At 37.0% G+C, this 13,449-nt stretch overlaps 1 protein-coding gene across 1 annotated transcript in view; it reads right to left on the minus strand.

Moving 5' to 3' along the window:
- Nucleotides 1-11,070, minus strand: part of LOC131433931 (uncharacterized) — a 55,703-nt gene extending 44,633 nt beyond the window's left edge. Inside the window, exons 1-2 of the mRNA XM_058600552.1 lie at nucleotides 9,036-11,070; nucleotides 4,567-5,080 (exon numbers count right to left, since the gene is read on the minus strand). Of these exons, the coding sequence (XP_058456535.1) occupies nucleotides 4,567-5,080; nucleotides 9,036-11,057 (2,536 nt within the window). The 5' untranslated portion in view covers nucleotides 11,058-11,070. The remainder of the gene's footprint in view (nucleotides 1-4,566; nucleotides 5,081-9,035) is intronic.
- Nucleotides 11,071-13,449: the final 2,379 nt, after the last annotated feature.

Below are 13,449 nucleotides of genomic sequence, written 5' to 3' on the forward strand. Positions count from 1 at the left end.
TGTACATGAAAACCTAGAAGTACCATAAAACAGTATGATTGGTGACATCGAGCAACTGTGGTTACATAGCAGAAATATAAAATGTGGTTACCATTATCAATTACCAGTATTCAGTAATCATCTCGGCAAAAGAAAATAATTCGGCAAATCCTTTTTTGAATGTTAGGCAAAAGCAACGAAGTTAAATTTATGAAATAATGAGATTTCAGTAATTGAAAGTAAACAAAGAATTCGTTTTCATAAATTATAAACATCCAATTGCGGACCAAGATTGCGTTTTATTTTTGTACGAAATTGCAAAAAATATCCACTACGTTATTCATGTTTTTATTCCATTTTATCTAATGACAACCGGAAAATTGCTCCGAAGTATTTCGCCAGAAAATAACTGCTTAGTGCCAAGCGAAAATGTAAAACGTAAATGACAGTTGTCTTGCTGAATTTTGGCAAAAGCTAACACGTATTACGAAATTCCGGTAAACGCATTTGCTGATTTCAGGATAACCGTCAATCACTGATGAGTTCAGGCACAAGATTTTGTCAAATCTCGACAAAAATATGTACTTTGGCGAAAATTCAGTAAATCTACTAAACGAATCTCAGAAACCATAATATTGATGACTGAGCAAACAGAAAAACTTTGTACTGCCGATCTGTTCCAGCACTTCAATATACCAAGCTGGAATTGAATTGATTTCAAGTGTGTGTATCTACACTGATAAAAATTTGCGCGATCGATTCAAATGTAAACACCACTTCAATTTAATATGCTTTCTCATATCAGTACATAACCAAAGCGATTTGTTTCAAAATTTCACGTGCAAATTTACTAAGATGCGAGATTAGATTATTCAATTAGCTTTGATGCGTTTTCCCTTTGGATGTGATGTGTTTTGCTATTGAATCGAACTACATGTGTTAAACACTTCATTTTCTAGTGGAAATGAGTACAGCACAAATGTATGTTCAAAACACTTGAATCGGTCAACTCTGTTTCAATTGAAATCTATGTGGACTCAAAACGAAAGCAGCAGAGTTGGATGAAGTGATTACTAAAATGATAGAGCAGTTTGCTAAGCCTGATTGCACTAGGAATGAAAAAGTGCGTTTGTTGTCAGTCTTGCCAAACTCGTGGTCAAAGGAGAAAATAGATACCCAATTCCAGGCAAACAAATACATTGTGTCGGAGGCAAGAGAATCAACGGACGAAAAAAAAGCCAAGAAACAAACGGGACGCGGCAAGACGAAACGATAGAAAACGAGGTGCTTCAATATTTCAACAGCGATGACGTCAGCAGAGTAATGCCGGGATCAAGAGATTGCGTCACAGTCAGAATGAATGGTAAGTGTGAACGTAAACAAAAACGATTGCTTTATTCATCATTGAAAGAAATTTATTTGGGTTATAAGGAGGAATTTCCAGATCAAAATATTGGATTTAGTACATTTGCAGCATTAAGACCAAAACACTGCAAGTTGCTTGGAAGTTCTGGTTCACATAACATATGTGTTTGCACAATCCATGAGAATGTTTCATTAATGATTCATGCTGTTGAAAAATATTTCAAGTATGATGCAAATAATTATTATTTAAAAAAGCTATTATGTGACTCATCCAAAAGATCCTGCTACCTCCGTGAATGCAAAAGTTGTCCAGCGACACAAGATCTGGAGAGAAACGTTTTAGACAATTTCGAGGAACGTGATTTGACTGAGATAAGATTTGAACAATGGGTTTCTACTGACAGATGTGATCTAGAGAAATTTGTCAAATCAATAGAAGAATTTGCAGCATATTTTTGCGAAAAATTAGAAAAACTTGTGACTCATGATTTTATCAAAAATCAGCAATCTGATTTTCTTAAAAAAGGCAAAATCTAATTTAAAGCCAGGAGAAATTGTAATTATTTGTGATTTTTCAGAATTTTTTTTAACTTTTTTCGGTTTTTTAACGATATCAAACTAACTAGAGATTATAAGAAGAGAAAGAATAAGAAAATTATAGAGCCATAGTACTCAAGGAAGAGCAAGGATGTGAAGAATAAAGTGCGGAAAAGTGAGACGTGACAAGGGTCATTTAAGTAAGCAGAAGGCTTCTCGTATCTAAACTTTTACCTTCTACCAGAGGAGTCGAACTTAGGCATCTTAGCGATACAAGTCATCCGAGTCTCTGATATGTCAGAAAGTAAAGGCAAAGGTCGTTTGCCATTTACTATCCGAACCGGCAAAAGTAAAGTTACGAGAAGTTGTCACATTCTGCCCACGACGGTTTCTCACACAATGTGTTTCATTGTGTTGATATTTTCTCATCTCTATATAGTTAGTTATAACACCGGAATGGAAGATTTGTCCAAAACTATTGCTTGAGTGCCTGGAGTTGTAGCGTATGGCTATACGTCCCAGGGTGCAAGCGGCGCACGGACAGCGCTCCATTCATCGCTGTGTGTGATGGAATCCCATCGAATTTTTACTTTTTGCTTTTTTTATTTATGACTTCTGGTCAGTCAGTAATTAAAGTAATGGAGTCAGTCAGTAATTTAAGTAATGGAGCGCTGTCCGTGCGCCGCTTGCACCCTGGGACGCATAGCCATAGCATCGGTTCAGAACTTATGGTTTGCCTTACTGAAGCCATGTGCAAAGTTTCATCCAAATCGGAGAAGGTCGATTCTGATTTTGTCACTTTTTCGTCTACTCATTCCTGGAATTGCTCTGATCGTTTTGAGTGCATTTCATATAAACGTAGTATGATTTACACTAAATATCAACAGTTTTTACACTCATTTTATGAGTTAAGTGTTTATTTTCATGAATTCCATGTGTTCTACAAGCAGTGATAGATCGAATGCTTTGCACATGATGCTAGCGTGCAAATTATTTTCAGCGTGAGGAAGCATGGACATTTCGATCGGATGAATATCATCTTTTAGATCTTAAATTCACACAAAAGCTCTTACGGCTCTTTACAAAAAGGCAAAGCATTGGTATTACATTCCAGTAGTGGAATTTGACTTTCTGTTTCAACAGACTTCGCAGACGATTCAGAGTGTACAGAACCATTGCATCGTTGGTGCTACGATTCTACTGACACTACAAATCTCATCAGGTTGAGGCTCGAACATACAATTGGTTTGTAAGATCAGTGCCCTATGCACGATTCTTTACGAAATTTCTCAATTTTGTCCGGATCAGGCTTCCGGTTCGGAAATAACAAAATGTAAGTTGGTGGTCATACGAACCGACTTCAGCGATAGTGGTCCCCGCAACACGGTTTCGGAAGTACCAAAAGTAATGGTCTAATATACCAAAACGAAATTCAATCATTTTTCTACGAGATGGCAACACCAATTTTCACTAACGAAAGGCCCAAAGAAAAGGCTTTCCAGAACTACAGGGAGTAGTGTGTTGAAAGTTTTTAAATTCCAATTTGGACCGATGCTGCAAAAAATAAAAGAAAATTTCTTTTAGTTTTGTTATTTCCGAGAATATGAGTAATATTAGGCATCATCACACCTTTAAGTGGATCAAAACAGGTTTTTGTTTCGAGGATTAAATTATAATTTTCTTAACATTTGATTGAAATGAATTGTAATCACATTTTTTGAGACGGACCTCAATGACAACGTTATAAAAGGTGTTAAATATACAAATCAGTGCTGGTGATTGCCGATAATTTGACAAAAGTTGCTCGATATTTCTTTATATTGTGTACAACATTTTCAATCCGGTAGAAGATGCTACAAGAACTCGTGTCTCACAATGAATGAACCATGAGAGAATTTCTATACATTTTTTCGCTCCACTTCATACTCTGAGTATTTCACGGCCCTTAAAAAACCTGTTTTAATCCACCTAGCGGTGTAATGATGCCTTTCTCATATCGATCATACTATCATATATAATACTTTGGTATTCTTCAAAATAATTGTCGTCGATTCCTAAAAGAATAACCGAAATCGGTTTGTTTGATCGCCTACTGATAAAAACTATCAATTGGAGAAGATTTGAGGTCGATTTAGCCCTTTTTTTTTACGGTTTTTCACCCTTTTCAGTGATGGTATAAAATTATTAACACACTCGAATGGTATATGAAACTTGGCCTTCCGGGCCTAGGTTCAAAAGTTGGTTTTCACAGTGATTGCATAACCTTTCTACATGAGAAAGGCAAAAAATATTATAATTTTCTAACCAATTGTTGCACCAAGACTGGAACTGGGATCTAGCACTAATTTAATATCCTTTCATTTTCATCTTATTTTGTAAAATAATTGTTTTGATAGTGGTATTTGGTATAATACTGCAAAACATCGCTTCCCCAATCACAGGAAGAATTATATTTTTATACTTTTTTATATGTAAGCCGTTCCCTCATTTTGGTCACAATTCATTCAAATGAGAGGAAATTGTGGATCGATATGAATAAAATAAACATATTTCACAAGTCAATGGTTTATTTACACTGCGTTTGAATATGATTGAATAGCTGCAAGTATAATACATATCGAAGATATTTTTCAACTTAAAAGTACAAATTTCACGACATCAATTCCGCTAATGTATAATGCACTCACGTAGCCGGTAAATACTTGTAGGATGGTTCACGGTCACTTGGTATCTGTACGAAACTGGGCATAAGTTGCTCTCTGATCCACGGTAGTAGTGAAGCAATTTTCAAGATCGATTCAGGTTTACTGGCATCACACCGATGATTTCGCTTCGTTACCAATCCTGCCTGTTTGTAGTAGATACCGGATTGATCGCTACACATCAGTGGTGAACCATGAAAATAATCACAATCTGTTAGCTTGATATTTGATTGACAGAAGAAATTTGGTTGACACGATGGTGTCGTTTCTAAATCAATGCGGTATATTCTCAGCTGAGTGTTGATCTCTGAATCGTCTGAATTGTTCCAGCTAACTAAATAGCAATTGTGTTCATTGATATTTTCATTGTATTTAAACAGGCATTGATCTGAATAATTTTCTTCGACATGTTTTGTTAGGAAGAGCAAACCAATGTTTGCCGATGGATTGTCACGATTGAAGTCGGGATGAACAATTCTCTTAAGTACCGGTATTGCCTATAATTTAAAGAAAATGTGTAATAAGTACAGTGCAAAATTTGAATTTGGATAATCATTTAATCGAGAATAGTGTATAATATTACATTGTTCGAATCAAAAAGTGTTGTAGGTGCTACCACACCTAGCGGTAACGCTCAATCAAACAAAAAGGTATGTGGCTAATATCAGGGACTGAGCTAATATTAATACGAGAAGAACTTTAAAGATATCCAAACATCAATTAATATTCAACTTGTAGAATAAAATAGAGAATATAAAACAAAAATGCAATTTGTTCACTAAAATGACGAAGTAAACAAATCTTCATCATTATCTTCCAAAAATTGTCTGATCTGGCTAACTGTAAATGTCAGTTGATGATATTACAGATCCAGATAGCTTTCTCTTTCAGATAGTAATGGAAACAGTTTTTTCACTGCATGGAACATTCGACGCAACTGGCTAGTAAGACAAGCGTCCTATGCATGGAACCGTCAACCTGGGGATTCAAATGTGGCAGAGATCGCAGAAAAATCTTTCATTCAAAATCTTTCGATCAGAAATCGCATTTGTTTTTGCCACTATCTTCCAAAATCGCTGCCCTGAAACTGTAATCCGTAATTAGTAATTAACATCCAATAATTTATACCATTCGACTCAACTCCACGAGATCGCTAGAATTTAAAATCGTCTATTGCGCAACCTTACCACCCCCCCCCCCCCTTTCTTCTATGAATATCATATTAACCCACCTTTTATAGAGGCACCTTTACGAGCATATTTAGAGTTTTATAAATGTATGTATTGTCTTCAAAAAGTATCGATTCATGTCAAATTAGATAAATTCTGTCATAACCCCTCGATTTTCAGCAGGCAAATGATGTTTTGTGTGCACCGTGTAGGCAGAAAACGAATAAAATTGGGGCAAAGGATTTACGTTAGTAATAAAATAATGATGACATACCATTTTGGAAAACTTGCGAAAATGATGCAATTTTCACTATTCAGCTGTGAGGGAAAATTCTGCTGATGCAATATTGATCACAGATTCTGAATCCTCTGAGACTGATGACAATGATGACAATGTGTCTATATTCAGCGACTATACAGAAGTAATTCTTACATTTACTTACATTATAACATTGCATTTCTCAAATTTTAAAATATTTATTGCCTTTTTCAGAATGAACCATACATGCGACTGATGACTTCAGGTAATACACGGAAACATGTCAGTTTGTTTCCTGTAACGTTACTGTTCCCGTTGTTTTCAGGCAGTCATCTGGTCAAATTAATGATCAGCAACGACTATCGTGTTTGCCACTACGAAGATATTTTGCTACATTTTTTATGTGAAAACCCCAGTGAAAAATGTTTTTTTGGGCAATGTCCAACTAATGATCAGATGTCAAAAAAAATTAACGTAGTTTTCAAAAAGAATGAAGTAAAAAAAGTCACGCACAAACAATGGGTTATGAAACCAAAAACATGATTGGAAAAAATAACAACAGCTACTGATAAGTTTATCGAAAATTTTTGCAAAGCTGCAAGAATATTTATCGAGCATTCTTACATAGCTCGAAAACAAACTTCATATTTTCAAAATGTGAAGAAAAAAATTGAAGAGTGACGAAAGTTTTATAATTTGCGATTTTGCGGAAAATTGCGCATTCGTTATTCAAAACGCCAACTGGCTTTCATTGGAGCAACGACCAAGCTACTATTTTCCCCATTATAAAATGAACAGCAAAATCTATCATAAAACATTAGTAATTATTTCTGATTGCAAGAAACATGACGCAATAGCTGTATATTTCTTTCTCGAAGCTCTTAATTAATATTTTTCACAATACTATCCACATATACGCAAGTGCATCTAACACATGGATCAATAAGTACCGAGACTAAAGCAGAGATGGCGCTCGTAGTAAACCAGTAACCACGTCTTTCTAGAGTACTAACCTTTGCTTGAAACGGGTCAAAATTTTAAGTCGATCCGACCAGAAACAGCTGAGTTATCGAGGTTGGAGTAAAGTCGTTTTGTAGTTTGTTTAAAAAATGAAAAAAACGAGTTTCGTGTTTGGATAGAACATTGTTTTTTAATGGGTAAAAACACCGTGCAAGCGGAACAATGGATTGAGAAATGTTATCCGGACTCTTGTCCATCAAAAGCAACGATTTGTCGGTGGTTCGCCGAGTTTAAACGTGGTCGTACAGACACAAATGACGCGGAACGCTCGGGTAGACCTGTGGAAGCCGTTACACCGGAAAATGTGAGTGAAGTAACAAAAATTATAATGAAAGATCGTAAAGTGAAGCTCCGTGAGATTGCTGAGATGACACAGATATCATATGGAAGTGTATTTACTATCCTTCATGAAAATTGAGCATGAAAAAGGTTTTTTTCCAAGTGGGTGCCGCGATTGCTTTCGATGGAACAAAATGCACCCTGCCACAAGTCTATGAAAACAATGGCGAAATTGAACGAATTGGGTTTGATCTGCTTCCCCACCCTCCATACTCACCAGATTAAGCCCTTAGTGACTACTGTCTCTTGGCTGATCTTAAAAAAAATGCTCCAGGGAAAAAGATTTGGCTCAAATGAGGAGGTCATCGCTGAAACTGAAGCTTATTTTGAAGCGAAAGATAAATTTTTATATAAACATGGTATTGAAAAATTGGAAGAACGTTGGAACCTTTGTATCGCCCTAAAAGGTGATTATGTTGACGAATAAAAAAAATTTTGCAAAAAAAAATGTTGTTTCCATTGTTAGTCTCGGGACTTTTTGTTCCATATGTTATTTTTCTGACGGCGTTCCTCAGCAATTCAAAAATGTAAAACACTACGTGAATATTTTTCATCACGAGCTTGATCTTCATCGTTTTGCACAGTGGAATTTTCACGCGACAGCTCATGGAAAAGGGCCATGCGGCGGTGCTGGAAGAACTATCAAAAAAATGGCACGTTGCGCAAGTTTACAAATGGTCAATTATTGTCAAATTTCGACCGCGAATGAATTGTACGAGTGACCTAGGAAAGCATCTTCTCTACTCAATATTTCAGTCATATACAAATGTTCGGAAGATTATGTAAAAGCAGAGAAATTTCTTAAAAATCATTTCGAAAAATGTAAAACTATTTCTGGAGCACAATCGATTCACTATGTTGAACCGCACGGAGACAAGGTATTAAAAATGAATATTTTCTCTTCCCAGGACACGTTTGAAGTATTGAGTTTTTGCAAACCAGAACTTTATGTCAGGATTATTTTATTACTCACGTAAATCCTGTGTCCCAACTTCACTCGTTTTCTGCCTGAAACGTTGCTAACAATAAACTGACAAAGTTAGGATTCGATCTGTGGCGCAATATGTGTCGACAAGTTGAGCCCGTATCCGAGCGAATTGCGCTACGGTACGCTCCACGCGTTCGGGTCGTAATTGAAAAATTCACTGCTCCGAAAGTACTCTGAAACTTTGCCAAGATTGAGTTAAACCCATAATGCCCCTTTTTTCAACAAAAAAAAAATAGAAAAAAATTAGGTCCCAGTTTAAATTTTTTTTATTTGTTTATTAATTTTTAACTTTTTTCATTATATTAACTTTAAAGGTTGTTTTATGGAATCGCTTATTTAAAAGCTAAATAAAAGACGCACATTTCATGTCTTAGACGAATTTTTGTATCTTTATTAGATGTTACAGCATAGCCTGTTGAAAAAAGGCTCATTTCTGTAAACGCGAAATTTCAAAAAATCATATCTTGAAAAATTCCACGTACCATATTGAAATAAGAAAATACGTGTCGAATATTTTCGGGTTCTTTACCGAAAAAAATAGTTAGATGAAAAAAAAAATTGGGTGCCTGATTTTATGTGGAATGCCCCATATATAGAAGAAGAAAATTATCAAATATTAATGGTCTGATTCATGCACATCTTTTGAATCTGACCTCCTATGAAAGTATTTTGTTTACCTCACTGTTTTGTGATGTATTAACGTGTTTTTCGACACGTCTCACGCGAATCCACGAATCTGGCAGATCGAGAATACAATCAGCTGGTACCAGCACTACATCAGCTCTAACAAGCGTTCCAACGCACTGGAATTGATTACATTCAGTTCGTAGGGCATCCTGACAGCTCCACACAGTTACAAACCAAGAGAATTTCGGTTCAGTGCCTCGGGTGTCGAAATTGGACACACATTTTTGTTTACTTCCATCATCGCCCTGCGCAACCATATTATTGATATCCGTTATCCATTGCGTCCAGGCGACATTGGCAGCAGGTTTGCTCAGTGGATGCCCACAACACACGAGACTATGTGGGCAACCATCATCAATTATCTGTCGACGAAGATCTCCTTTGAAGCCACCACCGTTCAACAATTCTTCACAATCCCCGACTGGAACACAGCTTCCCTGGCAAATTACTGGGGATGTTGCAACCTCAGGTGTATACAAAACTTCTTGGCAGCATATTTGATTTTCCATGCAACTGTCTACGATCCTTAGGTTTATCAGATCATAATTCTCCGATCCGCGAGGGTTATCCATACACATCGAAGATGGTACGCATGTTCCCTCGCATGCATTTATAACATCAGTAATCAAATCGAATGAATTACAACAAATTTGATCATTTGGACAGTTTTTCTCCGATCCAATATTCAACGGGCGACTAGTTTGACGACACATATTAGATGCGACGCAAGTTCCGTTGCAACTGGGTTTTGTCAGACTTATATAATCTCTTTTGCAGCAGATTTGATTTGGTGAGCAATCATTGTTTGTCAATCTGAGGTCTATGTCATTCCAGTTCATTTTCTTATATCTATCAGAGCATTCATTATATGCAATACATTCACAATCCTTCTCCGTGAACGAAGTTAAAACAGCAGGCTGTTCGTGGCAGCACACCAAATCTTGAGGACAGATGCCATCTGATGATCTTATATCTATTGAACCATATTCAGCCGTATCGTGTAAGGGAATGGAACATTCATGAATTGGCAGACACTTTTCTTTGCATACTTCAAAAGTTTTTATTTCCTCGCAACACACATGATCTTCTGGACAAACTCTCTCATTGCCCATGTTTGCAATAATTTGATGACACTGGTGTACGGGAGTGCAAGACCCTTTACAGTGAGACGCCAATTGGTCACTTGTTCTAGGATTCGAACAGCAAATTTGGTCACCGGTACATTCATCACCCGACAACATTAAATATAATTTTAGGGTAGCGAAAACATCGTCAAGGCATTCATAAAACGGAACGCAATGGCATAGTTTCTCATGGGTTGCATTTAGTATTTGCGTCTGCATTTCATTGCAGCAAACTAAGTCGGACGGACACACATTCTCTAATGGTGTCTTATGTTTACATTCAGAAGTAGGAACACACTTTCCTTCACAAATTATAGGTATTACCAGTGCGGGTTCGAGTTCTTCTGTAAGTTGGCAGCACACCGTATCATTTTCACATCCGTCCTGAATGAGTCTCAGATCAACAATACTCGCGCCATGGGTGTCAGTATCATTATTCGAACACTGATGAGGCGGGAGACACCTTCCCTTGCACCGGGTTGAGTCTGTAGAGAAGAACGGCATTTCCTGTCTTATGTCATGGCAACAGACTTCATCATTTGGACATTGAGATTTCAGTCTGCCTAAACTGGAACCATCATATCTATTGTCATCCAAACACTGAGATAATGAAACACATCTCCCATCACAATTCTCTAATTTCGTCGATCTAACATCGTTTGTTTTACAACACACCAAATCATCGTGGCATTCAGTTCCGCCGAACCGTATATCGACTAGACCATCGCCATACTCATTTACAGTTTCATTCGCACACATGTCATAAGGAACACAGACGCCATCTGTACATGAATATCCATCCGATGGCAATTGTACTTGGGCTACAAGAAGTTTTAATACACACATAAAACTTATCAGAACATAAACTGCCATGCCTTCGGCTGGCATCTTAGCGCGTAAACTGATCGACACGAGGTGACTTAAAAATCGTTGAGGCTCGTCATCTCTTCAGATGATTTTAACCCCACCAGAACAATGACACTTGGCTGGAATTGCAGCTGAGATGTAGCAAATACATTTCAATATTTAGGCAAATTCGTAGAGGTCACAAAACATGGTGACAAAATAAGTGAACACTTTCACCGATTTTGATTCTGTTTTTCTTTTTTTTTTCAACGGTATTCAACCAGTCATAGATTGTTTGATGAACTGATACCGTCATGTTTTAATCGGTTACTTGATTTTGTCCCTCCAGGTTATTGCAAATTCACATACTGTACCGATTTTATGACTCCGACATTTGTGAGTGTATTTATTGCTTTGAGCTAAAAAACCAGCGCAGAGATGCTCCAACTCAAAAACCTGCTCACATTCAAAAGTGCCTAAAAATTTCATGGTGAACGAGAGTTTTTTTAAGGTGAAGAAGTTTTCTCTAGCAGACCGTTTTCCGTTCCATTACTTCATGCCATAATCGAGATTATGGTAACTAGTTTTACAGCAGCTGCATTGTACGACAAATGATGTCACTAACGCCGATCCAATTTAATACGCTCATTTCTTTTTGAGTCGAATTTCTGCAATACGTTAGAAATTTGCATAAAATGATCTGAATACGAGTTATTTCAATGAAACGAAGTATTTCAACTCTTTTGATGATTCATAGTGCACTAGTTTGAACAGTGGCTGCTTTTGGTGTGGTGTCCTTGTAGAAAAACTTGTTGAAATATGCGCCGAATCAAATGTTAAAGTTTTAGTTTATTGTGATGCGTTGCGTTGTGACGATGCGATGATCTGGACTAATTGCACAGTTTTTCTAGGGATTAACTGATTAGAGTTACCTAGGGAATAGTATTTTGGAATCTATATTAATCCAATTCAGAGAGATGGTATGATAGCCACCATTGCCGACAGCACCCAGTTCCACAATTGACTGGAAAGAATAATGGACAAAAAATGAAACGTTGCTATTTCACTTATTTGATGGAAAGACGGCGACTTATCAGACTTCCATAGGTGTCGAAGAGTTGCTGATTTAATCGAGATTCACTCTAAACAAGTGAAGTGACGATGACAAGTGAATGAGAATTGTTCCTATTTAGGGTTATTGTCTTAAGCTAATGCATCTATCAGAGCTGGTACATCTCATTCTTTTAGTAGATGAGATAAATACTTCTTCTGAGGACTGTACCCGAAAAAAATACAACAGCCCTTAATTATCACCAGAAAATTCAATTTAAGTCGGATATTTTAGAAACTCTTTAAGAAAAACTGTTTTTTGCCTTTCTCATATGGAAAGGCTATGCTGGCACTGTGAAAAACGACTTTTAACCAAGGCCCGGAAGTCCGAATGTCATATACCATTCGACTCAGCTCGACGAACTGAACAAATGTCTGTGTGGCCGTCCGTGTGTGTGTGACCGTCCGTCCGTCCGTCCGTCCGTCCGTGTGTGTGTGTGTGTGTGTGTATGTATGTGTGTGTGTGTGTGTGTGTGTGTGTGTGTGTGTGTGTGTGTGTGTGTGTGTGTGTGTGTGTGTATGTGTATGTGTGTGTATGTAACAAAAATATGCACTCACTTTTCTCAGAGATGGCTGAACCGATTTTGACAAACAAAGATTCAAATGAAAGATCTCATAGTCCCATAGCCTGCTATTGAATTTCATTCCGATCCGACTACCGGTTCCGGAGATATAGGATGATTTGTACCAAAAAAATGAAAAAAATATGCACTCACTTTTTTTTCAGAGATGGCTGAACCGATTTTCACAAACTAAGATTCAAATAAATGGTATTATGGTTCCATAGTTTGATATTGAATTTCATTTGAATGTGACTTCCGGTTCCGGAGTTATATGGTAATATGTGAAAATTTGAGAAAAAGTTTACACTCAATTATCTATGGAACAACTCAACCGATTTTCGCAAACCAAGATTCAAATGAAAGGTCTTACAATATTCTAAAAATTTGTACAACATTTTATCTGGATCCGACTTCCGGTTCCGGAACTAAAGCGTTATAAGTGGAAAATTACCAATTTTATTAGTATTTTTCCACGAATGATGGTTAAAAACAGGTACAAATCCCATAAAACTGTCTGATACATTCTTCTAGTTTGCAGAGCTTGTTAGTTTGTGGGCATGAAAACCTAATTCGGCACTACCGGTCCCCTCTTTTCCTGTTCCGATAGCACCGAAAGTGGAGAATAAAAACTCCTAAAACTAAATTCACCTCGATTTCTCTGCGGTGCTTGAACCGATCTTGATTTGAATAAAAGTTCATACTGTCTTTAAAGCTACTGTGAAATTTCATCCGGATCCGACTTCCAGTTCCGCAGTTACAGG

This window comes from Malaya genurostris, chromosome 3, assembly GCF_030247185.1.
Source record: "Malaya genurostris strain Urasoe2022 chromosome 3, Malgen_1.1, whole genome shotgun sequence".
In the NCBI taxonomy this organism is placed as follows: domain Eukaryota; kingdom Metazoa; phylum Arthropoda; class Insecta; order Diptera; family Culicidae; genus Malaya; species Malaya genurostris.